The following is a 27954-nucleotide window of genomic DNA, read 5'->3' on the forward strand; positions in this document are numbered from 1 at the left end:
TGGGTTCCTGAGCTTTGCTAATCTGATGTATCGCTATCGTCACTCCTCGTATCCATAGGCGTTCCTAACTCTAACGGGTAGGCTTTCCCTATCAGGTATTCTACTTTCTCTAGTAGTTCTGTGTAACTATGGCACCGATATGCTCCGCTCACAAGGCCTTCTCGGTTTCTTGTAAATATGCACCACTTATTATCTTGCTGTCGAATGAAAGTGATATGCCACTTACTTTCTAAGTTCATTCGCTATTTGTGGGCGTCACTCTGTTTATTCTCTCTAAATTCCTACTTTTATTTTATTATTATCACTGTCCTCCTTATTTTACCAACGTTATTTTATCAATGGGGACTTTGAGTCCTTACCTTTCTTTTCAATAATATTTCTTCACTCAAAATTACCTTTTAACCTTTTATTTTGTTTTTTCCACAAAGTACATTTATTGGCTTTATTTTCCATTTTATTTTATTGAAGCAAGTACAAAACTTTCATTTTAAGCAAAGTCTAGCAGATTACAAGCATTTTATTTAGTCAAGCAGTCGTTATAGAGGCTATTTAGAGCTAGGCAGTCGTTATGGAGGTCTCGCAGCAATACCTCCCCTTTGACCTTTTCCCTCGTCCCCTATCTGTAATCTCTATTTGTCCTTCTCCTTCTTGTGGCTGGGGAGTCTCTCTCAAACTTGTGCTTTCTGCCCTCAGGTGGGGCAAACAGCTGGTCAACCACTTGCCTGGTGTTCACTCCTACAAATTTTCCTACCTGCTCTATTACTGTCTGCAGGGCCAAAGGCGCTATGCGAGTGTCCAGTTTCGAGTGGGTTCCTCCGTATTTGTCAAAATGGTCAATGTGAACTGAATATTTATCCCTACTGTTCCCTTCCTTGTTCCAGAACACTGACACTGACAAAGACTCCTTCATAAAACTGGCCAGTCTACCTCTGTCTCGGCCAACTATTTCTCTCAGTTCTTGTTCTATGTCCTGCACTGGCTGGGGCTCAACCGGGCCGTGAGCCTCCTCCTGCTCTGGCTGAGGCACAGTGGGACTGTACTGGGGGCTGGTTGGGCTATAACTTGTAGAGGGTGGCGATGTTGTGCTGTAACTTGGTGATGTTGGGCTATTAACTACACGGAATGGGCTACGGATTAGCCGGTGGGATACGGTATTACCTGGATAGGGAGTTGGAGCTCTTACTGGACCCCACAGACCTGACTCCTGGTGTCCCTCTTCTTCTGTCCCTAAGCTGCTGTAACCTGTTTCTGGTGGGGCACTGGTATCCCACTGTCTAATGTCTGTCTCTGTCTCTCTCACGCTACTATTTGGAGTGAACTCTTCTAGGGAGGGTGTGTCAGACTCTCTCTCACCCGAGTCGTCAGAAATTTCAAGACGATAGAGGACTCTTCCTTGGGGCCCTGACTGATCGTCTCTCACAATCCTGAACTTGGGCACCGCTGCTCTAACAGGGGGCTCAGGGGGGGCATCTGCATAAACCTCCAACAACTGCAACAATTTTCTTATGTTCAGACTATGGTTGTCGTGCAATTTTCTTATGAATACCGCAGCTGCGGCTTCAATTAAGTGAGTTTGACGTCCGCTGTCTGTCAGTGTGACGATCCTCCTTCCCTCGCCGAGCTCCTCTACCTCAAGTGTGTGTGTGCACTTGTCTCGCATCTATTGTGGGCCCACACCCAGGCGACAAAACAAAACACAACGGCGCACACTCAGCTTTTACAGAAACAACAACAGGTTATGATAAAATATATTTTGTTCATCACCCCTTGTTCAGGACAGTTTTATACATTTAACTCACAGCTAATATTGCAGTTTACCTATTAACCCGTTCTTTTCTCTGAAGCACACATATATTTTAGGGCAGCCCGTGCTCCCTTTACACAAAATACTTTTTTAGTTTTCTCCTTGAAAACTAGATTTTCCTCCTTGGAAATTAAAACACTATTTTTAGCTTTCTCCTTGAAAACTAGATTTCCTCCTTGGAAATTATTACATGGCCATTTAACTCAGTTTTCTCCTTGAAAACTACTTTTAACCGGTTTTCAAAATCACAAAACGCTTTTAAGATCAACAGTACAACCCAATCTCTGAATACGTAAAGAATACATGTGACCAGGTTCTATGTGTAAGCTGTTGCCAGGCAGGGTATGTTTTCGTTTGGTTCTATGTGTCACTCCAACTTTGGTTTCACTTCCCCTTTTCTGGAAAGTCCCTGCATCTCCTCTTCTGCTAGCTCCTTCTATTTATGCCCTTCTGGTAAGTACCTCTCTCTCCCAAGCCCTGTTTTGTCTACTTTCGTTCTTAGTTTCTGACAGTCCAGTCCCATGACTTCCAGCAAATGTCACACAGTTGCACAAACAACATTCTTATGATAAATGGAATCACTTCTGATAAACCAATACATACAAGCATGATGTCTTAATAAAATCACCACAGACCCTAACATGAAGCTAGGTGGTTATACCATATCAGAGTCTCTGCTTTAAAACAACTTGTACTAATAAGCAGGGTCTACAGACATGTTTTTACGATGGATGGACATCAAGGTACAGTAGGCTACAAAACAAGTAAAGCCCAGGAGACAGATCTCTCAAGTCTCACGCATTGAGCGTGAGACACACGCATTTCAATGGCTTCACACGCTCACACGCCACACATGGCATTTCTCACTCCGAGAAATTATTAACTTGCCCGCACAGAAATTTCTAAGAGCTATATTTTACAAACGTGTCACACAAACGTTGCTGTCTGTGCGCTCATTCAGCTCAGAGAGCTGCTGTTCAGTTACTAACCTATCGGCCAATCAGAAAATAGGATTTCTCAACCAATCAGGAAATAGTTTTGCTTTGATGTGGGTCCATAGCGTGGAGACTGCTGGTCAGCAGTGGTCGTGGAGTGAAATTAGCCCGTTAGCCCGTCTGATAATTTGCTGCGCAGATCAAGATACCGCGGACCGACAAAAAAAGAAAATAAACATTTCTGCTATCGATGTCATTAAACATGGAGCCATACAATAAAGTGGTGGTATGAGCGTTCATTCAATGCAGGCGTCTGCGCCAGAGAAACTGAAACTAATCGATAACGTTGGTATCAAAGCTCCGCTTCAACCTGTTGAATGCTATTTAATTGTTTAACGACACTTAATAGAACAACGTTGATCTTTGGAACTTCCATAGAAACAGAGCAGAGACTGTATAATACACTGTATAGCACTGAGTATTGTATAGTCAAATTGGAATATAATGTGGCTAAAAGCTATTGTAGCCTTCTTTCTATCTGTTAAAGATCCCAAAAAGCTGGTATTGTGTTTCCTGAATCCTTACATTCAGGCATTCAAATTAAACTTCATTAAAAAACATGTATTTATTTTCTCCATTTCCTACCAATGTATGATGCTTGCATGAAGGAAACATCCCAAAACAATAGCACCCATATAATTGTTGCTGTTTTGAGAAGTATTTATTTTCTTATGCAAGCATCATGCATCCATGCAAAAGCAATGAAACTAATTATATCTTAGTCATAGGCATAATAATGATTGTGATAATGATAATGACAATTTGATTTGGAGGGAGTGGGGTTGGGTACGTGTAGATGAGCCCTATGACCCCAAAGTCTGCCATGACTCAGGTCAAAGAAGTTTGAGAAAGGCTGGTCTACATAACCTGCATCAGATTGAGGTTTGCAGTGATGCGCCTGAAGGCACGGGTTGAGGACCCAGTCAGTTACGTCACAATATGCACATTTGTTTAAATTCATACCTACGTAATCACCATGACTAAAATTTTACTCTTTTTTTTACTATGAATCTTGAAAAAAAAAATATTGACCTACCTACCGACCCATTTTTTTTTTATTTTTTTGCCTATTACTGCAAACAAGAATATTTTTAAGGATGGCCTCATGACTGTGAAAATGGCTGACATTGAACCACAGTGCTTTAAATGGGAGCCCCCAGTATCAGTCATCAAGGCATCAAAATCTGCAGAAACACTTACAACACACAACATCACTCATAAACACACACACACACGGACAGAACCACCACTGTTCAAGAGACCATTTTGGGGCTAAATGTGCTTTTTCTCATTTGGTTGTTTTCTGTTTGTTTAGAGCAGAATGAGCCACTGCTGTTCAAAGGGCCCATTTGTGTGAAATTATTATTATAATTTATGTTATTATTATTTATTATCATTTACTATAGGGTTCTAGAATAAATAAAACAGTGTGTTTGAAATAATGGAATTTGTGCTCTCTCATGAAGCTGGGTCGATGGGACATGGGGAGGGTGGGTCTGTTGATCGGGGGAGGTGGCGTGGCGCCACGAGTAGTTCAAGCAGACGTAGGACTTTCATGTACTTCGATCAGGGGGGAGGGGGCGTGGCACTGTGCCAATGCCTCACTCCTTGCAAACTTCAAAACTTGCCAGGCCAGGAGAGTACTGACTGACTTGCTATATACGAACACCCAATACCCATCCATAGTAATCATCATGTCCTTGTCCACGGGGTAACCATCATGTCCTTGTCCACGGGGGGCAGCCATCATGTCCTTGTCCACGGGTTAGTGCTTGACCTTGTAACCCGAATGGTTGCCGTTTCGAACCCCGACCAGTAGGAACGGCTGAAGTGCCCTTAAGCAAGACACCTAACTCCTCACTGCTCCCCGATCACTGCTGTAGCAGGTAGCTCACTGCACCGGGATTAGTGTGTGCTTCACCTCACTGTTATGTGTGTTCACTGTGTGCTGTGTGTGTGTTTCACTAATATGGATTGGGATAAATGCAAGGGCCAAATTTCCCTCACAGAATCAAAAAGAGTATATATACTTGTTTGTAAAAATCTCCATTTGGATGTCCACAGATCCAAGTAAACCAGCATGTCCTTGTCCACGGGTAACCATCATGTCCTTGTCCACGGGTAACCATCATGTCCTTGTCCACGGGTAACCATCATGTCCTTGTCCACGGGTAACCATCATGTCCTTGTCCACGGGTAACCATCATGTCCTTGTCCACGGGTAACCATCATGTCCTTGTCCACGGGTAACCATCATGTCCTTGTCCACGGGTAACCATCATGTCCTTGTCCACGGGTAACCATCATGTCCTTGTCCACGGGTAACCATCATGTCCTTGTCCACGGGTAACCATCATGTCCTTGTCCACGGGTAACCATCATGTCCTTGTCCACGGGTAACCATCATGTCCTTGTCCACGGGTAACCATCATGTCCTTGTCCACGGGTAACCATCATGTCCTTGTCCACGGGTAACCATCATGTCCTTGTCCACGGGTAACCATCATGTCCTTGTCCACGGGTAACCATCATGTCCTTGTCCACGGGTAACCATCATGTCCTTGTCCACGGGTAACCATCATGTCCTTGTCCACGGGTAACCATCATGTCCTTGTCCACGGGTAACCATCATGTCCTTGTCCACGGGTAACCATCATGTCCTTGTCCACGGGTAACCATCATGTCCTTGTCCACGGGTAACCATCATGTCCTTGTCCACGGGTAACCATCATGTCCTTGTCCACGGGTAACCATCATGTCCTTGTCCACGGGTAACCATCATGTCCTTGTCCACGGGTAACCATCATGTCCTTGTCCACGGGTAACCATCATGTCCTTGTCCACGGGTAACCATCATGTCCTTGTCCACGGGTAACCATCATGTCCTTGTCCACGGGTAACCATCATGTCCTTGTCCACGGGTAACCATCATGTCCTTGTCCACGGGTAACCATCATGTCCTTGTCCACGGGTAACCATCATGTCCTTGTCCACGGGTAACCATCATGTCCTTGTCCACGGGTAACCATCATGTCCTTGTCCACGGGTAACCATCATGTCCTTGTCCACGGGTAACCATCATGTCCTTGTCCACGGGTAACCATCATGTCCTTGTCCACGGGTAACCATCATGTCCTTGTCCACGGGTAACCATCATGTCCTTGTCCACGGGTAACCATCATGTCCTTGTCCACGGGTAACCATCATGTCCTTGTCCACGGGTAACCATCATGTCCTTGTCCACGGGTAACCATCATGTCCTTGTCCACGGGTAACCATCATGTCCTTGTCCACGGGTAACCATCATGTCCTTGTCCACGGGTAACCATCATGTCCTTGTCCACGGGTAACCATCATGTCCTTGTCCACGGGTAACCATCATGTCCTTGTCCACGGGTAACCATCATGTCCTTGTCCACGGGTAACCATCATGTCCTTGTCCACGGGTAACCATCATGTCCTTGTCCACGGGTAACCATCATGTCCTTGTCCACGGGTAACCATCATGTCCTTGTCCACGGGTAACCATCATGTCCTTGTCCACGGGTAACCATCATGTCCTTGTCCACGGGTAACCATCATGTCCTTGTCCACGGGTAACCATCATGTCCTTGTCCACGGGTAACCATCATGTCCTTGTCCACGGGTAATCATCATGTCCTTGTCCACGGGTAATCATCATGTCCTTGTCCACGGGGTAACCATCATGTCCTTGTCCATATACTACTGGTTAGTGCTTCGCCTTGTAAATCCCATCGGTTGCCGCTGCTAACCCCCCACCAGTAGGAACGGCTGAAGTGCCTCTTTAAGCAAGACACCTAACTCCTCACTGCTCCCCTCGACACTGCTGTAGCAGGTAGCCCACTGCACCGGGATTAGTGTGTGCTTCACCCACCGTTATGTGTTCACTGTGTGCTGTGTGTGTGTTTCTACTAATATAACGGATTGGGATAAAATGCAGAGACCAAATTTCCCTCACAGAATCAAAAAGAGTATATACTTGTTTGTAAAAAATCTCCATTTTGATGTCCACAGATCCAAGTAAACCAGCATTCTCTTTAGAAGGTTTTAAAAATATCTGTTATAAAACACTGTTTATGTGTGGACGAAAGACCCAAACATAAAAATATCTGGTTATGTGTGTACAGGGCCTGTTATGCTAAATTTGAAATAACTCTCAAGGTGTTTCCAGGATATTGTGTTCAAGGTGTAAAAAATACAGTGGCCCATGTTTAGAGAGGTCACAGTAACATTAACCACTCAAATCTAAATGTTCATCTTTGAGTGTAAGTGACATGCTTCTAATTTGAAAGAAAAAAAACTTCCTATAGGCATTGGTTTAAGAAAGGGCCAGTGTGAATGTTTGTATCACATTTGCAATTATGTCAGGGATTTTTAGAGGTTTATTCACCACAATGGGATGTACATAAGGCCTTGACCTTTGACCTTTGACTATCAAAATCTTACAAGTTATTATTTGAGTCCAAGTGACTGTTTCTAGCCCTGAGATATGTTGGAGATATCACATTTGCAAAAATTAGACCTACAGGTATACTGGTGTATGTCACCCGATGACATCATTTTGAGCTACCTTAAGGAATATATTACACTCAGGACATTAAATGTAGCTTGGATTTGATCAGCAGACATGATTGATGATAATATATCTCCATTTGTCCACCATAAGTGACCTAAGCATTATTTTCAACCAATCATTGAAGTAGATATGTATTTGAAATCACTGGCTGGATCACACTATTCAGGCGGTTACCACGAAAAAAAATAATAAAAAGGTCGAGCATTTTTCTTTTGATTTATGAAGTCCACAGATGGCCCTTTCATGTGCAGAAAGAATTTTGAAAAAAGGAGGTTGCTCATTGGAGATATTCAGGTCTGAATATTGCTATTTTTGGGTATTCGCCAAAAGCATGTGACATAGTGGACATGTGCAGTCCTGGACTGACACCGTCACACCTCCACGCCTTTGTAACTCCAGTTTTAAACTAACCTTGGATGGACCTTTGATGGCATGGATTGTTACTTTGCTGTGTTTAAATCTGACAGCAGGAGGGATGTCAACATTTTATGCAATTTTGGGCCTTTTTTTTTAGTTTTTTTGCCCTAAAACAAGGAGGCGGTCCTAACTCCCCCTGGGTTGTTTCAAATTTTGTACTATTTTGGCTTTTTGAGTTTTTAGGTGGACCCTTCAAACTGTCCAAGTTTCATCAAAATCGGTGACGTAGCATGTGTCACCCCCGCCTGGTCCTCTCATGGACACACTCTTAAGAGCAATTTCCAAAAGATTATTTTTTTATTCCTCTTTTTAAAAACGTATGCAACCCACTGTACGTGTTACCAAAGACTTATGTTGAGCATTTACCTAGCAAAATATTACGCTTGATCCCAACATTAAACACTCCACCATACACTCCGGAAGTGAACATATGTGTGTAATATTAATTAAAATGTTATCTAAGAATATGTGCTGTACATAACATAGACCTAATGTTGGCAAGAATGTTCGCCTCGCTAATGTACATGTTAGCTGCCAGACATACGGTTCAAAATTCCCTAATCTTTCTTTACAGATTTCATGCACGGTTATTGTCTTCATTGTCCATACTAGTGAAGTGCATTGTTTAAGCATCATAAATAACGACTTTTGATGCTGAATTAAATTATTAATGGTTACCAAAGGAACACCTGACTAACGCTGCAGCAAGTGGGAAATAGCAGTAGCAGTAGCAGAATGCTAGAGAGCCAGGGGCAAAAACTGCTCACAGAATGAGAAACGTAAAGGACATGGGTATTCGTAAATTTAACTTTTGAGCCATAATGATGGACTGCTTATAATGGCCATGCTGTCAAGTAAGAGTATGTTTTGTGAAGATGCTGTTACATTCAGGGCAAGTCCTTAGTGAGATAGCAGACTATGTGTTGCATAGTTGCTGCATAGAAAGAGATGGAGGTGCAACAGGTGGTGCTTCATTTTGAACCCTTAATACTAACAGGCAGACATCACTACCATGGTTGGATAGATTCCCATCTTAGTCATCTCCTCCTTACCCTACCATTTCATTCTAACGCTGGTTCATACTGGTGTACTGTGGATACAAGTTTCGCTACCTTCGGTAGCCATTTAGTGGGGGTAGTGGGTATTGGATGTCATGTTTTTCACATGTGCTGTGAATATAGGAAACTTCTGTTATCCCAAATGGGCCTAAGCAGCAGGGAGAATTAAGCTGTGCGTAGCATAATCGACACTCAAACACTGTTGCCCCCGCCTGTTTTCTAGCCTACCACAGAGGACTGGGACGTGAGACGGTGGGCCAGGATCCCACATGGGGCAATATTCCATTCTACAGCCTGTTCATCCAATTAACTCCAAGGTGGACTGGGGTGGGGTCAGGAGTTCTAGACCTGTATGCTGCCATCTTGGGACTGCTACCTGGACTGCCATGTGGACTTGGACTCTGAATACATTTTAGCCTAAAAAGAAATAAATCTATTTTTATACTTACCCCTAAGTCTCTGGTTTTATTGAAGGGTACAGCACGCTCCCCAGCGGTGGTTAGAAATAATGGTTGTGGCTCTAGCACCCCCCTTACCTGTGACATGACCATAGTGGTGGCTTTTTAAATCTATTTAAATAACTTCTAACTAACATTTCTATGACGTCAGTATACTTTTTTACACTATAGGAATTACATACAACTGAAAAGCGGGAAATAGCCTTGGAAACATGGAGTAGTGAGGGGAATCGTGTAATTTTAGGAACGGTTCATATAGATTTTTGCAACTGGTGATTTTTTACTTGCTAGGACCCCATTGAATACAAAACAACCTGTTTCCAATTGTTTTCTTCATTTTCAGTGCCCAAATTCAAGATGGCAGACAATATATGCAGAAAAATAATATAAAGGCTTAAAGTGGTCATTGTTATTGTCACTCAAGTATTTATCCTCACCACTGTCACTGTCTTTTTAATATTGGTGCACATCTCCTCAGAGCCTTCACACCTGCAAAGTTGCATGAATGGTAAGTTCTTACTCTTGCAAGAACACCTTCTACTGCATTGGCTGGCAAGACAACAGCACTTCACAAGTCCACAACAGCCTCTGGTGCTGGTGGAAGTTTTGAAGGAACAGGAGCCCATTGCCCATCAACAATTTGCCTCCATCCCAGTGATAGTGAGTCAAGAATCTTTGGAGCAGGCACTGTATCTTGTGCCCAAACATTTGCTTGCCTGTGTGCTCTCAGAATTTCAATTTCAATTTAATATTTCACTTATAGAGCGTCAAAACATTACACATGTCTCATGGCGCTTTACAGAGTGTTAAGCATTCAGACAGAGCCCATGAGTAACAGGGGCGAGGAAAAACTCCCAAGAATTGGAGAAACATATAGGATGAAACCTCAAGCAGATCCACGACTCAAGGGCCTGACCCATCTGCCTGGGGTCAGTTACAGGACAGTAAGGCCTATATACAGAGAATAGAACATGGTATTTAGAGCCACCTGAGGTATATGTTACAAAGTGGTTGGATGGTTACATACTCAGTATGATAATGCATGAATCCTATTTGTGTTAAGTTTAAATAGTCCAGTGTAGGGGATGAATTGTCCATAGGGATTAGGAGTTGTCATCGGGCAAGTAGTGGGTCGCTAGGCTGCGCGGGCAGGAATCCGAGCATGGGGACAGCAATAGGCGATGGTAGGGCAATCATAGGGATGGGATTTCCCTAGTTCCCGAGTTTTTCCACTCCCTGGTTGGGTTTTAGAGTTTTAAACATGTTCCACCGAAGGGCTTTAGCTGTTTGAAAACCATGTTTTGAGGAGCTGACACACAAATTTCTCACATCCAGCTAACACGTCTGGAGATGGATGAGGACCTACTACAAGCCTACAAAGTGTGTTAATGACATCATCATGACTTGATTGACTTGAAACAGAAACCTTTCCTTTCCCACGGGATAAACGGTTGTCTTTTAATTTCCTGGTAGGATAGGATACAATAGGATACCCGATAGGTCCACCGACTCTATACACGATGTGATTGGCCTAACCGAAGTTTTGTTTTTCCACCTTTTCCAAGCCAACGGAGAGTTGCTAGACTACCCTGGTTGCAAATTACATTTGCTGCCGCAAGGGTGCATCTTTTTTCGACGTTCTCCAGTACCCATGATAATGAGACTGTCTTTGTTGATGTCTGGTACCCTGCGAAGGGCAAGCACCAAGACATCTGTGTGACGTGTAGATATGTGGGGTTTTGCCAAAATGACATACTGCTTCTGCCACCTTTGTGTGTGTGAACTGTGACTGGCAGTTTACATGGTTCAATAGCTTTATGAGCAAGGTAAAGGACAAGGTTGGCTTTGGTTTCCTTCCATCCCAGGAAAGCTTTAAAGTGCCCATATTAGTTAAAATAGGTCTTTGAGTTCCAGAAAACATGTTTCTGAAGTTGTTTTGTGGAAATAGCGTGTAGGAAACGATTGCTACCTACCTCTATTACCCTCTGTTTCAGCCCCTTTCAGAGTGTGCTGTTTTCTGCTGCTCATTACATATTCATGATCTGCAGCTAATAGACCTTTATCTCGACACAATAGGCTTGTTCGACTTGGACTTGGTCTGGCTTTCTACGTAAACAAGATCTTCAGAGGCTAGCCGGGAGGAGCTACAACAGAGGGCAGCTCATCCCGGACAGACAGGCTACAGTCTGCCTGACGTGACTTGCGGGAGACATCGCGGGAGATATCCCAAGTGTCGCCTGAATAAATTGTGCATCATTCTCGTCTGCAATTCCAGCGAATACTTAATAAAACATTTCATGTTTTACATGCCGTCTGCTCATTGACTAGTGTTGTGAACATAGCCTGTCTTATAAGGTGGCAAGAATAAGTCGCCAATATTACATCTGGGAGTATTATTATTATTATTATCATCGCATATTATTATTATTATTACTACTAGTAGTGCCCAATATTTGGTTCGCTAAAGGTTCCGGGAAGGTTTGCTGAAGGAACTGCAAACCTGCACTGACGGTTCGCTGAACGTTCGCCCGAACTTTTAGGAAGGTTCGCTAACGCTCAGAAAACTTTCCCGCGCTTACCGCGGTTTTAACCTTCGAGAGAACCTTCCGCGAACCTGCAGCGAACGTTCCCGGAACCTTCAGCGAACCTTCCCGGAACCTTTAGCGAACCAAAAATTGTTATGTGGGTCGGTACTGTACTAGGCCAGTAACCTTTTTGTTTTATTTCTAGCAGTAATTACTTCAGTTTTTATTACAGTGCATGAAAATGCACTGTACTTTTCTTCCTAGGCAACTTCTTATTATTCCGCTTACCACTTTTTCCGTACGCAATTTCTCTTGAACAGTTTAACTTAGAAACTTCATTCAAACTTTGTAACGTAGGTCTTCAAACAGTTGCTATGTCTTTTCAACTTTGAAACTTTTAATTTTTAAAAATCCCCATAGACTTAACATTGCCGATTATGACATCATAATACGGCCATTAACCCTTTAGCCGCCAGGGTTTAAAAAATATAAATTGGATTTTTACATCAAAATTTCAAAAGGTCATGGCTTGCAAGTGGTCAGAGATAAAGTCCTACTGTAAATGTGAAAATCATTGAGTATGACCAAAAGTTTATAAAGGGGGTAAATTTACTCATCTAATTTGCATATTATGAGGTCACTGGATGGCAACCACCGTGAATTATGCACATTTCAGTAAATACTAGATGTTGAACATATTTGAGCAGTTTTACTTTCTTTTTTTGTGATTTCACCGACATAATAAATGAACAGGAAAACAGTCACATGTAAACCAACAATAGTAAACTATTACTATAATCACAAACCCTATGCTACTATACAATAAAGTAGCCTGGTCAAATCAGTTCCATATCGCGGGTGACTTTGAAGTTCTTCAGAGCCCTATTTTTACAACCCCTGCTGTCTATACCACGTCCATTACGGACACTATCATCACTACTGTCACTGGCACCTCCAGCTATGTTGGGCAGAGGGTCGAAATAAGCATGGTATGCTTAGTGGACACTGTCGAAAAAGACGCACCTCCATTCACAGACGCTCCGTGACTATCAGTCAATAGACGATCGATCATATTCTCCAAAAGGCAGATATTCTCCTTCAGAATCAGAATAGGTGAATAACAGACCCAAGACTTCATCACACGTGAATTTTTCACGTCAACATTTGGTGTATTTCTGCTTCAATTTGTGCAAAACTAAGGCCCGCATCGCGTCCGCGTTATGGAACTACGTCTTCTTCGTGTGTTTCTCGCGTGTTTTCGCGAGCTTCCTGAAAACTTTGAAAAAAAAAGGTTGAGCTTGAATCGAAGCTCTGGGTGTCTACCAACTAGTGGTCAAGAGTACAAATGAGATTTTACACTGTACTCGCCTCTATCGTCTGTTTTATTCAGTAATGACGCTTGTCGCAATATTGCGACATGGGTGGTTAGAGGGTTAAGCAATTAGAATCCTATGGCAGGTGTTCAGGCCACCTGCAGCCTCAGGCTTTAAGCATACAATCTGGGTCAATTAAGACTACACATCCTATTCAACTGTTTCCTCTGCCCAAAACTGTTTCAAAATAAAAGTCCTCACTACAATAATCCACTGTTAAACAATGTAACCCAATAAACTACTGAACTTTTTACATTCAACTTTTAAACGGTCTACTTTTAAACTATCATTAAACTATCTATCTATTAAACTAGCTGTCTATCAACAACTTTTAAACTATCTACATTCAACTTTTAAACTTTTAAACTATATACATTAACTAGCTGTCTATCAACAACTTTTAACTTGTCATCAACTATGTCAACACTTGTCATCAACTATGACTCCTACCCACTGTAGCTAGTTAGCATGGTTAGCATAGTTAACATGTTAGCATTGCTAACATTATTAGCAATACATTAAAATGATTAGCTAGGTTAGCTAAATCACATGGTTCACATAGTTAACATGTTAGCATTGTTAGCATGCTAATTAGCATAACAACTAAAAATGATTAGCTAGGTTAGCTAAGTCACATGGTTAGCATAGTTAGCATGCTAGTTAGCAGAGTTAGCATAACTACTAAAAATGATAAGCTAGGTTAGCTAAGTCACATGGTTAACATAGTTAGCATTGCTAACATAGTTAGCATGTTTAGCAAAACTGCTAGAAAATGTTAGTTAAGTTAGCTAAGTAGCATGGTTAGCATAGTTAGCATGTTTAGCAAAACTGCTAGAAAACGTTAGCTAAGTAGCATGGTTAGCATTGCTAGCACCGCTATAAAACATTAGCTAAGTAGCATGGTTAGCAGAGTTAAAAATCTTAGCATAACTGCTAGCAAACATTAGAACATTAAAAAATATATTATTGAACATGTTTTTAAATGTTAATTTATATTAACTGACATGAACCCTACGTGAAACATTACGTCTACAGCCGCGAGAGAGCGCTCTCAAATGCACAAGTCCTGTGCACTTTCAGTCAGAGATTAGTGCTGGGCTATGCCTGAAACACACGTGCATACCTAAATCAAATTATGGCCGGGATTCTATTTATAGCCGGGCCTCAGATTTGGACAAATAAAACATAGTATAATTTTGTTTCAATTTAACTCATAAAAGAGCTCTTCTTAATATTTTATATTGTTGGTTGGTATTGTTGCCAATGAAAAGTCATTGTCCTACACCATGAGTCTCCAACACATTGCTCTCAAGCTGCATGCCGCCCCCTTCTGAGCTAGAGGCAGAAGCAGTAACCTACATTTAAACACAATTGTTGCTGCCAGGCATCAGCCTATGAATTTTATAAAAAAAGTAAATCATGCATAATTTAAAAAATAACTACATCTTAGACCTCTTTGGCTATACGGAATAAGGTTTCCCTTGCAGCACATGCAGCACACGTTCTATGAATGAATGAAAGCGCGGATACCTTATCTCGCAATAAGTGGATGGCAATCGAAATCCCGACACTATATGAAACTTAATAGTGAACCATTAAATACCCCACAGATTTCAGTGGTCATCAGTCCCGATATTTAGCAATATAATCAAACAGTCCAAACGTAAATTAAATCTCAAATTGAACATCTGCTTTTGATAGTATGGTGGATTTTCATGATTTAAAAGGGATGTAATCATGGGTTTTCATGTTTTAGAAGAATGTACAGTAGTCATGAGTGTCATAAGTTTTTATGTCACTGCATTTGTACTGGGGGTTGTACTGGGGGTACCAGGATGAGAGCATCTCCTCCTTACATGGTCAAGGGAAGGGGGGTGTTATCCAGCTGGTGAGCACCGGACAGGACAGGGAGTAAGAGGCCGCTGTGTATTATAGTGTTGTCACGATACCAAAATTATGACTTCGATACGATACCTGCCATAAATATCACGATGCTCGATACTGAAACGATACTACGGCAAAATCCTAAGATATCTGGAAAAGAAAGGACTCATACCTCCTCCAAGTGTATTGAGTCATTTGTGTTGAATTCGGTGCACTTTTGTAGTGTGCAGGTCAATTCTGGGTTCTAAACTTCCTACATAATTATTATTTTTATAGTCAGTAAAATAGTAGGCCTACTTTGTGTGATTAAGTCCTTTATTTTTTGTTATAGTTCATTTACATTGTGTTGTGTTTTGCCAATAAAGTAGCTTTAAATAGCCAAACTAGGCTAGATCAAGGTCAGTGTTGAAATTACTGCATGCAAATCACTGAATGCTATGCAGAGGGGCCTAATCTTTAGGCCATCTGATGTACAGTATAGGCTTCCCTAGGCCTTCCTGTGTTCATGGGATTTCTTTGACAGTTGCAAAGGGAAAAATGTGAGGATAGTCTCCTTTGCGCCCAGTGTACAAGTACGACGTTCCAACCACTCAGGTCTTCGTCAGATAGGCCTACACCATTACCTGTTGCAATATGTCTGTGTGCATGATTTGCTACAACGTAACAATACGCTGCTATTATTATTAGGACTCAACACGCTTTGGTGGTATTATATGCTGTGGGCTTTAATTAGCGCATTTCGGGTAGCCTATCCTACATCTGGGCAATACTTATTGAACAAATTGCAGTCTACATGCCATGACAAATATTACCAGTAGTACTGACCGAACATGAAATAGATTGTTTACAAGTTATGGTAATGTTATTCTGGCGTGAACATTGCGCTTTCATCACGTTAGCACCCTATGATTACAGCTCGTTATGTCTCGTCAAAATGATTACAGCTTGTTATGTCTCGTCAAAATTCATTGATGAAGGAAGGTTCACTTTATCCCAGAGAACCTTACTCGTTTCACTTAGGCTAGACTAAAACAGAAGAGAAGAACTTGGCACTAACCATGTAGTCGTGTTTTCTATAGCATATTCGTTAACCTGCCGTTCTTTGAACAAAAATGTTGGGATATGTCTGCGAGGTGTTTAGCCAAGTTCCATGCGTAGCCTACTGCTTTTAAATGACTTTGAAACATATTTCACAAACGGGCCTCTGTGTACCTGATGGCTTGCCTTCACTATTCGCGATGTATCCGAAATAGTTGCAGATTTCACTTCACCTTTTGTTTTATCCACAAGGCCGAGGACGGTCGGCAAAGAACTGTATGTTGACGTTGGCTGCGCACTCACTCACTCAGAGCTGCCTGCTTGACACGCCCACTTGCCTAGATGCATGCAAGGAGCAATGAGAGCAGCAGTTCACGCAGACACAGAACGTTAATTTTAATAAAGTATCGATTCTAAAAACGTCGGAAATCGTATTGTTTTTTGCGTGAAGGCATTGTGATACCTTTTTAGTATCGATACACCGTGCAACACTAGTGTATTATGATTTAGGGCCTGTCCAGCTAGGAAGAGAATTAGATAAGAAGGCCCTATTTCCCCAAACTGGACAGAACCAGAAAACCACATTTTACATATGTCCTATGCATTAGACAGGTTTGCATATAGTTTTATGCATGATGGGAAGATGGTTTCCACCAATGTAAGTGACCCTGCTTAATGCTTAATGATTGGTGAAAGGATGACGTGAGAGGGTGGCACTTCTCGAGGGCCAAGGGGTATAAAATATAGTGTATAGCCCTCCGTAGGCAGATTTCGTCGGGGACCCCAGCTGATGACATCTCCTCCCTATTGCTTTGATGGTTGGTCTGGACTTTGATTAGGCTGTACTATCATTGCAATATGGAGAATAAAGATCAACAGTCTTCAGAAAGTCTTCTGTCTACATTGTCTCCTTCGGACGCCTTGTTCCAGAGTGCTAAATTACTAAATAGTCAAGTGGTAATTGTTAATTGGAAAATTGGATTCGGAAGTGGACTTTTTCCATGACAATAGCCTACCCATGCCGCTCCAAACGAAAAGTAGGCCTATGTCTCACAATAAAACGCAAGAAATAAAGGACTATATAGCTGCCTTGAATACAAGCCATGGCCAAATAAAGGGGCTGTGCTTTGCGCAGCCTAAATTTGAGGATTTACGAGTCTCCTAAACATTCCTCACCCGTTATCTAGACATGCATGAAAACATTTGAAAACAAAACTCACTGCCATGTAGCCTAATATTTGATCGCTGTTTTGCTACTAATTAGTTCAAAGACGTGATAGAGCCATTTGGGAGGAATCTCCTCATGACCATTTTGACGGGAGTCTCATGCTGCTTCCTTATGTTGGAATATGCGAAAATATACAGAAATCGAAGGGATACTGTGGTGTCAAATCCAAATGAAATAATACAACATCAAAGAAGTCCGCACACTGTGGATGTATACTGCAGATGATGGCTTTATTGCACTCCGGAGCATTAGTGAAGCAAGCAAGTAAGTGAAAGCTAAGCTAAGCAAAGTAAGATAACATCCTCTGGCTGTTGTCCAGCCTTTATACCCCTTCAAGTCATCCCAGACAAGACACTCTATGTTTACAGAAAACTGACCAAGTAACGTATGGTACTTCACCTTTGCCCTCTCATCCTGTTATTCATACATTCTTTAGGTTTTGCCATTCTTTAGGTTTTGCTTACATTTCCTGGCACCAAACCTTATCTATGCCATTTTCTGCCAGGCCTGCTCTTTCACTTAAACCAGTCTTCCTTTCCCACACTGAACAATACTACAGACTTCAGTTTCACAAAACAATGATATTACACAGAATAAAGATACTACATAAAATATATATAAACTAAAGGATATATTTCAATAAAACCCACGACAATACCTTCTTATATGTGATTTCTGCAACAATGGTAGGCTAGCCTACTGAAAACGTTTGGATATTCTATTATTTTCTGCTGTTGGCTAAATAGATAGACACACATATAGGGAAAACACTTGATATTGAGTTTATGTGCTACAATGCAGGCCTGTTAACTGTATGACAACAGTGGTTTATTTAAACTACATCATAAGAATTTATTTCGTCAGTCATCATGCTCATTTTAATGAGTAAGAATGAAAGTTCTGCTGTATTTATTGCAAACAAAATTCCGTGATATCTCCCGCGAGTCATGTCAGGCAAACTGTAGCCTGTCTGTCCGGGATGAGCTGCCCTCTGTTGTAGCTCCTCCCGGCTAGCCTCTGAAGATCACATTTACGTAGAAAGCCAGACCAAGTCAGATCTGCCTCAAGTCGAACACGCCTATTGATTCGAACGTTCGAAACCCGGAACTGTGACATAGGCGTATTTGGCCACGCCTAAAGCTTCTAGAATCTTTGACCACGCCCCACTGACTCTTACCACTACTACTACGTTAACTTTCACACGGACAGGCATGGACTGGCCATCGGGCGTACCGGGCATTGCCCGGTGGGCTGACGCACATTTTTGGGCCGGTGCTGTCATAATTTAATAATAATTTTAAAAAAATATCCACGGCGACGGAATTTAAGACACGAAACGCGGCCCATTGGTTGATTTTCTTGACGGACATTGGGCTAGTCCAATGACATCTCTCAGCCCTCCCCCTTCCATCCCAGGGTTATCAGATTTTACCATTTGAGCTGTCTGACCGCGGAGAGAAGTGAGTTTCCGTCTGTGAAATTATGAAAATGGATAGTAGGCCTAATAAACCACAAAAGCGCAAGGGGGGCAAAAGACTGAAAAGCCTACAAGTGGACGCAGCAAAATGTGTCAAAATCACAGAAATGTTCACCCCAAGGTCGCCAGCGGGTGCAGGGCCGTTGACATCGAGTGCACAGTGTTGTGTGTGTGTGGAGGGCTGGGTGACCACCTGCTCCTCCGCTTTCGATTGACATGCATTTGAGCGTTTCTCTGCAACATGCATTAGTAGCAAAGAAGCCATCTGCATTTTGCATTGCGCTATTCTATTGTCGTCGATGCGGAGAGGAGAAAAAATAAAATAAGTTATCTACAAAAAAATCAACGAGTGGTCGGCTTCAGAACGCACTCAACTTTTTGAGATCTGAAGTCAGTCATGATTGGTCGAAATTGTTGTCAATCTTGACGCAGTACAACAAGCAAACCTATCACATTTCTGTGCGCATACAGGTAGGTACACACACGTAGGCTACACACGCACACACTCAGAAGGACACTAGAATGACAGAAATTATGATAGCCCGTAACAATGAAAATGTTTTGGGAAGTGTGTATCTTTATTTAAAGAAGCCCTATGCAGGTCTGGTTATTCCTTCGCTGTTTATGGGTTTTCGCCTGATTTGGGCTCGCATTTTTCATGACATAGCTCCCCCTGCAGCTTCGGTAGCAAGTGACTGCTACGCTAAACCCCCACTAGCTAGCGAACTAGCCATCAATAAACCAAGCTAAACACATAGGGCTCACAATAAAACGGTTGAGCAAACACATTTGTTCAATAGACTATTAAATCACATTACGAAAACGAAGTTCACCCAAGGGTAGGCTACTTACAATTTCAACAGCAACACAGCCAAGTCGGAGTCCGTTTTGCAGTCTTCTTAGAAACCACAATCTGACTACGTTTGAGTATTTCCGCCGAGTTACATCCGGATGTGTTCGGACCGCGACCAGAAAGTGGCATATTCGGTTTTTCCGCGGAGAAGCACTAGGGGGAGACGAAGCACCCACCAAACGACCCAAAAAGTGTTTTAGAACCATCAGAACGACTCTCAACCTGCACAATTAACCCTCTAGGCACCACGGTCGAGTTTACTCGACAAGACGCTGTACTGAATAAAACGGCCGATTTAGTCAAATAGGGTGTCATATTTCGTTCGACCTCCACTCCACTAGATAGGCGACAGTAACGTGGTGGAGCCTTTGTCTAATGCCACTCGGTATGTTAGACGAGGTCGAAGTGCTCATAGGACAGTTAGGGGGGAACGTAGAGGCAGTGTGGGGAGTCGCAATGAGAATGACAGTAGGCCTAGTCCGAGCTGCGCAAACGAGGCAGATCTGGCCATGCTGCTCGCAACAGGAGCAGAGGTGGTGACACGGGGCAGGAGAGCCATTAGGCCATGCATAGTCTATCACAAGATGATGGGAATGCCGGCCCTGTATGGATAGGATATGGATATGGATAGTCATTATCTCTACAGCAAAAGGCCTGCTACAGCCATTTATTAGTAGTGATTTACACTGTTGATTATCTATTTCCCTGACCATTTAGGACATGTTTTTTTTTTTTGTGTGTTCATGTCCTTGTGATGTGTGTGTCTTTGTCAGCTAAGAAAAAAACAACAAAAAAACATCAACAAAAACAACAAAAAGAAAACAAATACTAACATTGTCTCTTGTCTTGTCTCGTCATCTCACTCCTGATCTGTGCCTTGCCGTGGCAAGTGAGCTTTTGAACTAAACAGGTCTTGTCTACTTGTGTTTGTGTGTCATCTGAATAATATATATGTGCCCCATACATGGAATCAGAGTGCCTACTGTATGTAGTAAATGGAAAATCTCTACAGCAAAAGGCCAGCCTACCGCTACATGCATTTGGTTTGTTTCTGCCATTTATTAGTAATGATTTACACAGTTTGTTTACTACTTAGTATTTACCTGAGCATTCAGTATAGTGCAATATAGCATACAGAAGGTGAGGGACATTTTGGGGGGAAAGAAGTGGTGCATTTTATCATTCAAACATGCGACTTTTCATGAAAATTCTATAATCCAAGATGGCCGCCACCATATGACGTCATAATATGCTAATTAGATATAAATATTTAATCCCTACATAAACTTTGGGTCATCCTTAATATTTCTCTAATTTACAGAAAGTCTCTATCTCTTATCACTTTTAAGATATATCCTTTAGAAATTAAGATGTCAAAATCGAACGTTTAGAAAAAAAACCTCTGGCGCCATTTTTGCTAAAATTGTTGCATATAGGAGCCTCTTTAATAGTATCTGGGGAGATTGCAGGCTAAAAGCGTGTAAATGCTCAACATAGGAAATAATTACAGGACTCATTTTATTCAGTCAGACTTAAAACATGCATAATAATAGTAGCCTATAGAGTTTTGTGCACAACCTCGTCCTTGCTGGTTTGGAGGTGGTCATCCTAGTGGGTGTCTATGTGTGTTTGTGTTTTAGCCTTTGTTTTCAAATAATGCCATGAGTAGACTTGATGTTATTTTAGCTTGCCGTAAAGTTATAGTTTGCAGGTGTTACAGCTTACAGTTATTATTAACATGTAATATTAGTGAAACATTGCTTTCCCGAAATGGATGATAAATGTGCGCTTATATCCTCTATGTCGCGTGCCTCAGCATATCGTATAAATAATCATGGTGGGCCACCATGGCCAAAAATGCCCGGGCCATTTTTTGGTCCCAGTCCAGCCCTGCACACGGACATGGCGGCAGTAGTTCAACCATTCGAGCCAGAATCTGATCCTGAAGGAGGGGTCTTCTGCAAGCAAGATGCTTCTGAATGGTTAGTGAAACTTTCTAATTTTTTTTAAACTTAGATATAAGTCAGTGTTTAGCCCGTGAAAGCTAACGTTAGACTAGTCTAGTTATCGATAGCTAACGTTAGTGCCAGGTCAGGCACTATTATGAATTATTATTCATTATTTATTAAACTTAATTAATTTGTATTCACACAGTAGTAAACTATATTGTGCTTCTTGTTCACTAAACGTGAAGTGATGTCTTGTAAACACCTCGCTGCTTCAAGCTTCGCTCGGTTGACATTGGCCAAGGTGGTTGGCAGATCCTGTAACCTGCTCTAACATATAATAACGTTAGTTTTTCACAGTAAAATTATGGAGGGCTCCGACACCATTGTTCAGACTGAGTGTTCCTAAAGTACAGTAGTATTATGTCATAATGAAGAGACTTGCAAGTATGCGCTTGATATATTGGTGTATACTGGTGTGTTCGCATTGTAAAACTTCAGAAAGTCTAGCCTAGCACTAGCACTACTTACCATTCACCTACTTACGTCAGGCTGAGAAAAAGTACTAGCTAGCTGGAGCACGCTCGTTGAAATGAAATCGTGGGTGCTATTATTGGATAAAAAATACCAGGTTTATTATTTCTTTAGCTTTATTCATGCATGACTCCTTTTGTATTTGTTTGTTTAGGTGCACATGTGGAAATTGTGCAACAATGCCGTCAGAGCCTGAGAACTTATGCTGCCAGGAGGTACCACAGGTGACATGATCTTTCCTATACTTATGTCAGCAATATGATTGCAGACAAGATGCCACTGCAGATACTTACCTTATGTTATGCATAATAGGTTACAAGACGGCTGCAGCAGCTGGATGAAAGGCCTCCATGTATGATAGACCATCCAGGCTTAGAACCTGTTTGCCTAAATGTGTTCTCACTGTAGAATGCATGCAACATTTACAGGGCTGACTACGGTCCTTTACAGTTATGGGGAATAGAGCAGTGAGTTTTCTGTAATAACCTACTTCCATTCACTGTTCATACAACATAAAAGCAAATATAGTCTGTCAAAGCCTCTATTTCAGAATTTTTTCTTGAACTTATGGCCAAGTATTTCCTTAGCAAACAAGCAAGCAAGTGGTTGTTTTTGTGTAAATAAAAAAACTTACAGAACGTAGCGTCTGTCTTCACTGGTCTGCTCCTTTTTCTAGATTGTAGAATGCAGGAGTTCCTGCAAGACAAAAAAAATATATATAGTAATCATATTTTTGGTAATGACCATAATTGCAGAGTCCTAGAAGACAGTTGTGTGCCAACACTCTTTCTTTCAGGGGTTCAGTCTGGCAACCAATATCTTTTGTAGCTGGTCTTTCTTCTGTATGTAATGATAATGCTGAAGTTGATGTCATTTCTCTTTTTGTATAGGCCAGTTCATCTTACATGAATGTCAACAGCTACATCAAGTAAAAAAAGAGATCACTAATAAATACTATACAAGAGAAGAAACTAATTACAAATAATGGTTGGCTTTGAGTGTAAATTGTCCAGTGATGTAGCAATTTCAACTATACACTCGTTCTACCCTGGACAACACTACCATATTCCATTTCAGAAAACATTTCCAAACCAGAGCTCCAGACTAACTTTTTGCACTGGTTGCACTGGTGCACCTAACTTTTTTTCTTAGGTGCACCAGCACAAAAGTTATGTGCATCCAAATTTTCAACCACATCGCATTTAACACCGCAGCAAGTTCACTTTTTTTCCTTAATTACTGTCCTATAAAGGTTGTCCTATGACAGTGGTTCTCAACCTTTTTTGAGCAAACGCCCCCCTGACCTTACTTTGATCCTCTGGTGCCCCCCCCCCCCCCCCACACACACACACACACAATTAAAAAAATAAATAAATAAAAAAATCACCCCTGGGTGGGCTATTAGGCCACTCACACTCATGCTATATTGCTTAAATAAAAAAACGAGCCCATTTCTGTGCTGTTTTGGTTTCTTCTGGAATTATAAGAAAATGTCCCTAAGCAATAGGAGACTGGTTGGGTAAAAAAAAAACACTACCACATCAGCATTGGTTGTAATGATTTTTTTTTTCACATTAAATGTAGGCAACAAGACGTGTCATTTTATCATGGACAAAAATCAAGTGCACATCACGTGAACAACATATGCACCGTAACAATCCAACGGATTAGCAACGGTCTTTTAAGTGGAGACTACGCTCAGAGCAGCTGCAGAACAACAGCGGCGGAAAAGCGGGCTATAGAGATGGCGATAGCTGGGGCTGGGAGCGTGAGTCGGGTGTGTGCAGGCCCAAACTGCACTGTATGACCACTGAGCATAGATAAACAGTAAAATGTAGCTGGGACGGTAGAGGGGTTAGAAACCCATGAATGAAAATAGCCTATTTATTTCAGGTAGCCTATTTTTGCACCAAAAATATGTGAAAACCATGAAAGTTTAAAATGTAAAAAAAAAAAAAAAAAAACCTCTCACGTTCCCAGCGCCCCCCTAGGTAGTACGAACGCCCCCCAGGGGGCGGTACCGCCCCCGTTGAGAAACCCTATCCTATGACTTATGATTTACAATTCTACAAGAAAAGTAACTTAATGAAGTGTTGGTGATTTAAGTGCTTCACTGAGCTGAAATTTAAACTTAAAACATCTCAAGATGTATTAAATAAAAATAACAGTGAGTAAATTAACAGTGCACATATTTTAAGGGCTTCAAACTGCACATCTCATGGCTCAATGTTTTACATACTATCCTTTATGATCTTTAGGCCTTGGCTAAACCAGCTCGCCATGCTAGCATCTTCCATAGAAATGTATTTGAGCACAATTTAAAGAGATGTTCCAAGTAGCCTGGGGGATATTTATGTGATTTTGCAATGATGATTGCAATAATCATTTGACAGCCCCACAATGCAATTTACTTTTTAATTCTAGTATTTTTAAATTTTCAATAAGAACATCACTATGGTTATGCAGTAACAAAATGGTAGGCCTATTATTATAGGCTATTGCAATGACTTGCCATGCTCGATCTAAATGTGTCCATTCAATTCACCGTACACAATGACCACTGTATACATGCAGGGAATATTCGGGCTTTAAATGTAGCAGCGATATCCGGTCCAAATAGCGGATTAAATTGATTGATGCCATCAGAATGAGTTTACTCAACTCGCGCGCAAAACAAATGTTGCTGTTGAAAACCGGGTTACTCCCTGCATGTAACTGCGGTCAACGACGCACTCCTTTTCGGCAATATCTGTATCTCTGTCGTTCGGGAAGGCCTTGTATGCATTGTTCGCAATTTTAAGTAGGGCTGCAGCTATCGATTCTTTTTGTAATCGATTAATCTAGCACTTTATCGATCGATTAATCGGATAATTTTTTTTTTGCATTTTTAAACAACCAAAACAAATAATGCATAACGAAAATGACATGGCTGTAAAATGATCAAGCAATTGGCACAGAGGTATTTATTTTAACTCCAACATTTGCAAATATTTAGAATTTACATTAGGACATTTAGGCTACAGGAAACAGGATTTTAAAGATCAGTACCTACTTTATTTTCAGTCTGTTCTATTTTCCTACATTTTGTTCATGTAAAATAATATAATACATTGCCATATTTGCATTTAGCCTGTATATCAAGTATCTTGCCAAATGTAGGCTAATGTATTTATTTGTGAATCCATCTGTAGCTAATCCAAATATGCCCATGGTGACCTATCGGACTGCATACTGCCTAATACTACTACTAAAACAGTCCATTTTCTCTTCCACAAAACCCAACATAGGCTATCAAGGATGTATATTTTTTTATCCTTTTATTTTTTATTTGAAATATCTGCATTGATGGGGGCAGTAGGCAAACGTTAGGCCTACTTTCGTTTTGCACTTCAGCTTGTATTCGGTGTAAACAAACAAGCATGCGTGGAAGCCTGGAGTTGTCAGTAGCGTTCTACCTTTGAATAAAATGGGAGTATTACGGGAGGCTACTTTTGTGCCTGTTCGCTACAGCTATATTTTGCATATTGCAGCCAAAACGTCAACTGGGCTAAAAGGCATGTTAGGTTACCTTTCCCTCTCACTGTTTTCTCAGAATCTCATGCTGTTCCTCCTATATCCGATGAATTCGGTGGATAGAAGCACTAATTTCTTCAATATTCGCGAAACTGCTAACGTTGATGGGAGGTGTAGTTTTTATGCTGCATTCGCGACGTGATTCTATGGTTTGCACCAGTAATGTTTCTCGATGTTGCGGTGTATTTTGTAGACAAACACTGACATGGTTAGAAGTCATTCGCACCACTCGCACGCCATCATTTTTACTTGCATGTGCGAGTGAAATGGGCGCACTGTAAAGCCCTGCGCATTATTTTAGCAAATTCTCGAAACAGGGATGTGTACTGCATGACCGATTTGGTCACATGGTTTGAATGTCGAGACAATGCTGATTGCTAGAAGCTAGCGGTTAGCTAGTTAGTTTAGCAAAACACTGCTTGGTTAGCATAGGTGCCAACTCTCACGCATTGGCTGTGAGACACACGCATTTTAATAGTTTCACACACTCACACGCCACACCCCCGATTTCTTAGGCTGAAGTGTCAACACGGTCGGTCAGATGCCTGAAAAATGAGTTTAGCCTATCTAGATCTACCTGTTGTCAGAGACGGTGAGAGGGTTGAAGAGCACCCAATGTCTGTGGAATTTTCTACATTTGCTCTCATTTGCGATGCTTCAGAAGCCATCCCAGGCCCCCCCGCATTTCCCCGGCTTCAGGTATGCTTTGAGTATTATTGAGTATTTTTCACGCTGAAGTGTCAACCTGGTAGGTCAAATACCTGGCAGATGAGGTCCAACTAAACTAAACCTATACATATGATATCACACATCGTGAACGTGCAGAATCTAAGCTTTCCAATGATATTAGCGCCAAGTTGTTGTGATAAATGTATATAAATTATATCCTCGTATTCGGTACGGTTTGCTGTTTATTCTGATATTGGGTTTGCCACGTGTTGTGTGAAGGGTTAGTGAAATATTAAACCAAGAGTAATGGGTGTGCACTGTGTGCAAAATGCATATGATTAGCCTAAATTGCACTCGCGAACCATTTATCACAGCAACTTGGCGCTAATATCATTGGAAAGCTTAGATTCCGCACGTCCACGATGTGTGATATCATATGTATAGGTTTAGTTTAGTTCAACCTCATTTGCCAGGTATTTGACCTACCAGGTTGACACTTCAGAAAGTTCAAAATCCGTCCATGCCTGGTCCCTACACCCGAGAACCACTGATGTACGTTTTTTTTTACTGTACGGTATAATGCTGAATGAGCCAAACAAAATTTTCCGCAGCAAAATTTTGGTTGGCCCCACCAAATCTCACTCCAAGGTTTTTTGAAAAGTTGGCAGCCCTGTAATACGGTAGTTCTAAAAGGATCTTCGGTTGGGGAAAAAAAGATCTTTGGTTGGACTGGGCTGGCTGTTGCTCGGCAACCATCCTTTTTTTCTGAGGTCGTTAGCCAACTTTAGGCTCAGAGAATTTATTATAGTTCTAGGCTAATGTTACAATGGCTGTAAACTTGTCCGATTATTTCAAAAGCTACTTCGGCGAAAACCTTCGTGATCAGTTGGTGTAAGTAGTCTACCATAGCACAACTTAATGGAGTAGCATATAAGGTTTTCTATATCAAGTATAACAAGTATTTGAGCACGACAAATATATTTTTAGAACTAAGTTAACGTTAACGGTATCGTGACATATTTTCACCCTGTGTAGGCCTAGCCTATGTGTCATTTAATATTAATGTGTCTAGCCTATAAACCAAGACATCGTAGGCCTACTAGGCTACTAAAGAAACACACTCACCCCGTATCTAAATGGTCTGTGTAGGCCTACCAAAAATCGCATTGTACAGTGACTTGAAGAGCTACAAACAGTGTTGTAACTCACGTTTCCACACAGGGAAGCACCTCGCGAATTTGGCCTAACGACGTGGACGGCGAAATAGGAAACAGCAGTAGGGGACCGCGGGACACAATGGGTTGCGGTTGCCACATGAACTGGATTTCCAGGGATTGTTCTCTTTTTTGAGTGACTTTCCCGGACAATTAATAATAGTTTTTGTTAAAAAATTAGCCTACTTCTGATAATTTCTGCTAGTTTAAACGGTTTTAGCCTACTTTGTTGTGTTTATCCTACATCAAATCCCGTGTAGCCTACGTACACATAAAATACATGCTTTTTTTGTGATTGGCAGCAAAAATAA

At 41.5% G+C, this 27954-nt stretch overlaps 2 protein-coding genes across 6 annotated transcripts in view; one reads left to right on the forward strand and one right to left on the reverse strand.

The window, feature by feature from the left end:
* Positions 1 to 514: 514 nt before the first annotated feature.
* On the reverse strand, positions 515 to 27700 carry LOC125293824. The gene is made up of 3 exons (XM_048241962.1): positions 27555 to 27700; positions 22822 to 22883; positions 515 to 1660 (listed from the first exon to the last, which is right to left on the reverse strand). Exon 3 carries the CDS (start codon positions 1658 to 1660, stop codon positions 617 to 619), a length of 1044 nt encoding a protein of 347 aa, XP_048097919.1. The 5' UTR covers positions 22822 to 22883; positions 27555 to 27700; the 3' UTR covers positions 515 to 616.
* LOC125293825 (coiled-coil domain-containing protein 42-like) overlaps positions 27183 to 27954 on the forward strand; it is a 72129-nt gene continuing 71357 nt past the window's right edge. For 2 of the 5 annotated variants that reach the window (XM_048241967.1, XM_048241966.1), the window contains exon 1: positions 27183 to 27320. In XM_048241967.1, the coding sequence (XP_048097924.1) occupies positions 27256 to 27320 (65 nt within the window). In that variant the 5' untranslated portion in view covers positions 27183 to 27255. The remainder of the gene's footprint in view (positions 27321 to 27954) is intronic. The other 3 variants (XM_048241964.1, XM_048241965.1, XM_048241963.1) reach the window with 2 other exon arrangements.

This window comes from Alosa alosa, chromosome 4 (genome assembly GCF_017589495.1).
Source record: "Alosa alosa isolate M-15738 ecotype Scorff River chromosome 4, AALO_Geno_1.1, whole genome shotgun sequence".
NCBI lineage: Eukaryota > Metazoa > Chordata > Actinopteri > Clupeiformes > Clupeidae > Alosa > Alosa alosa.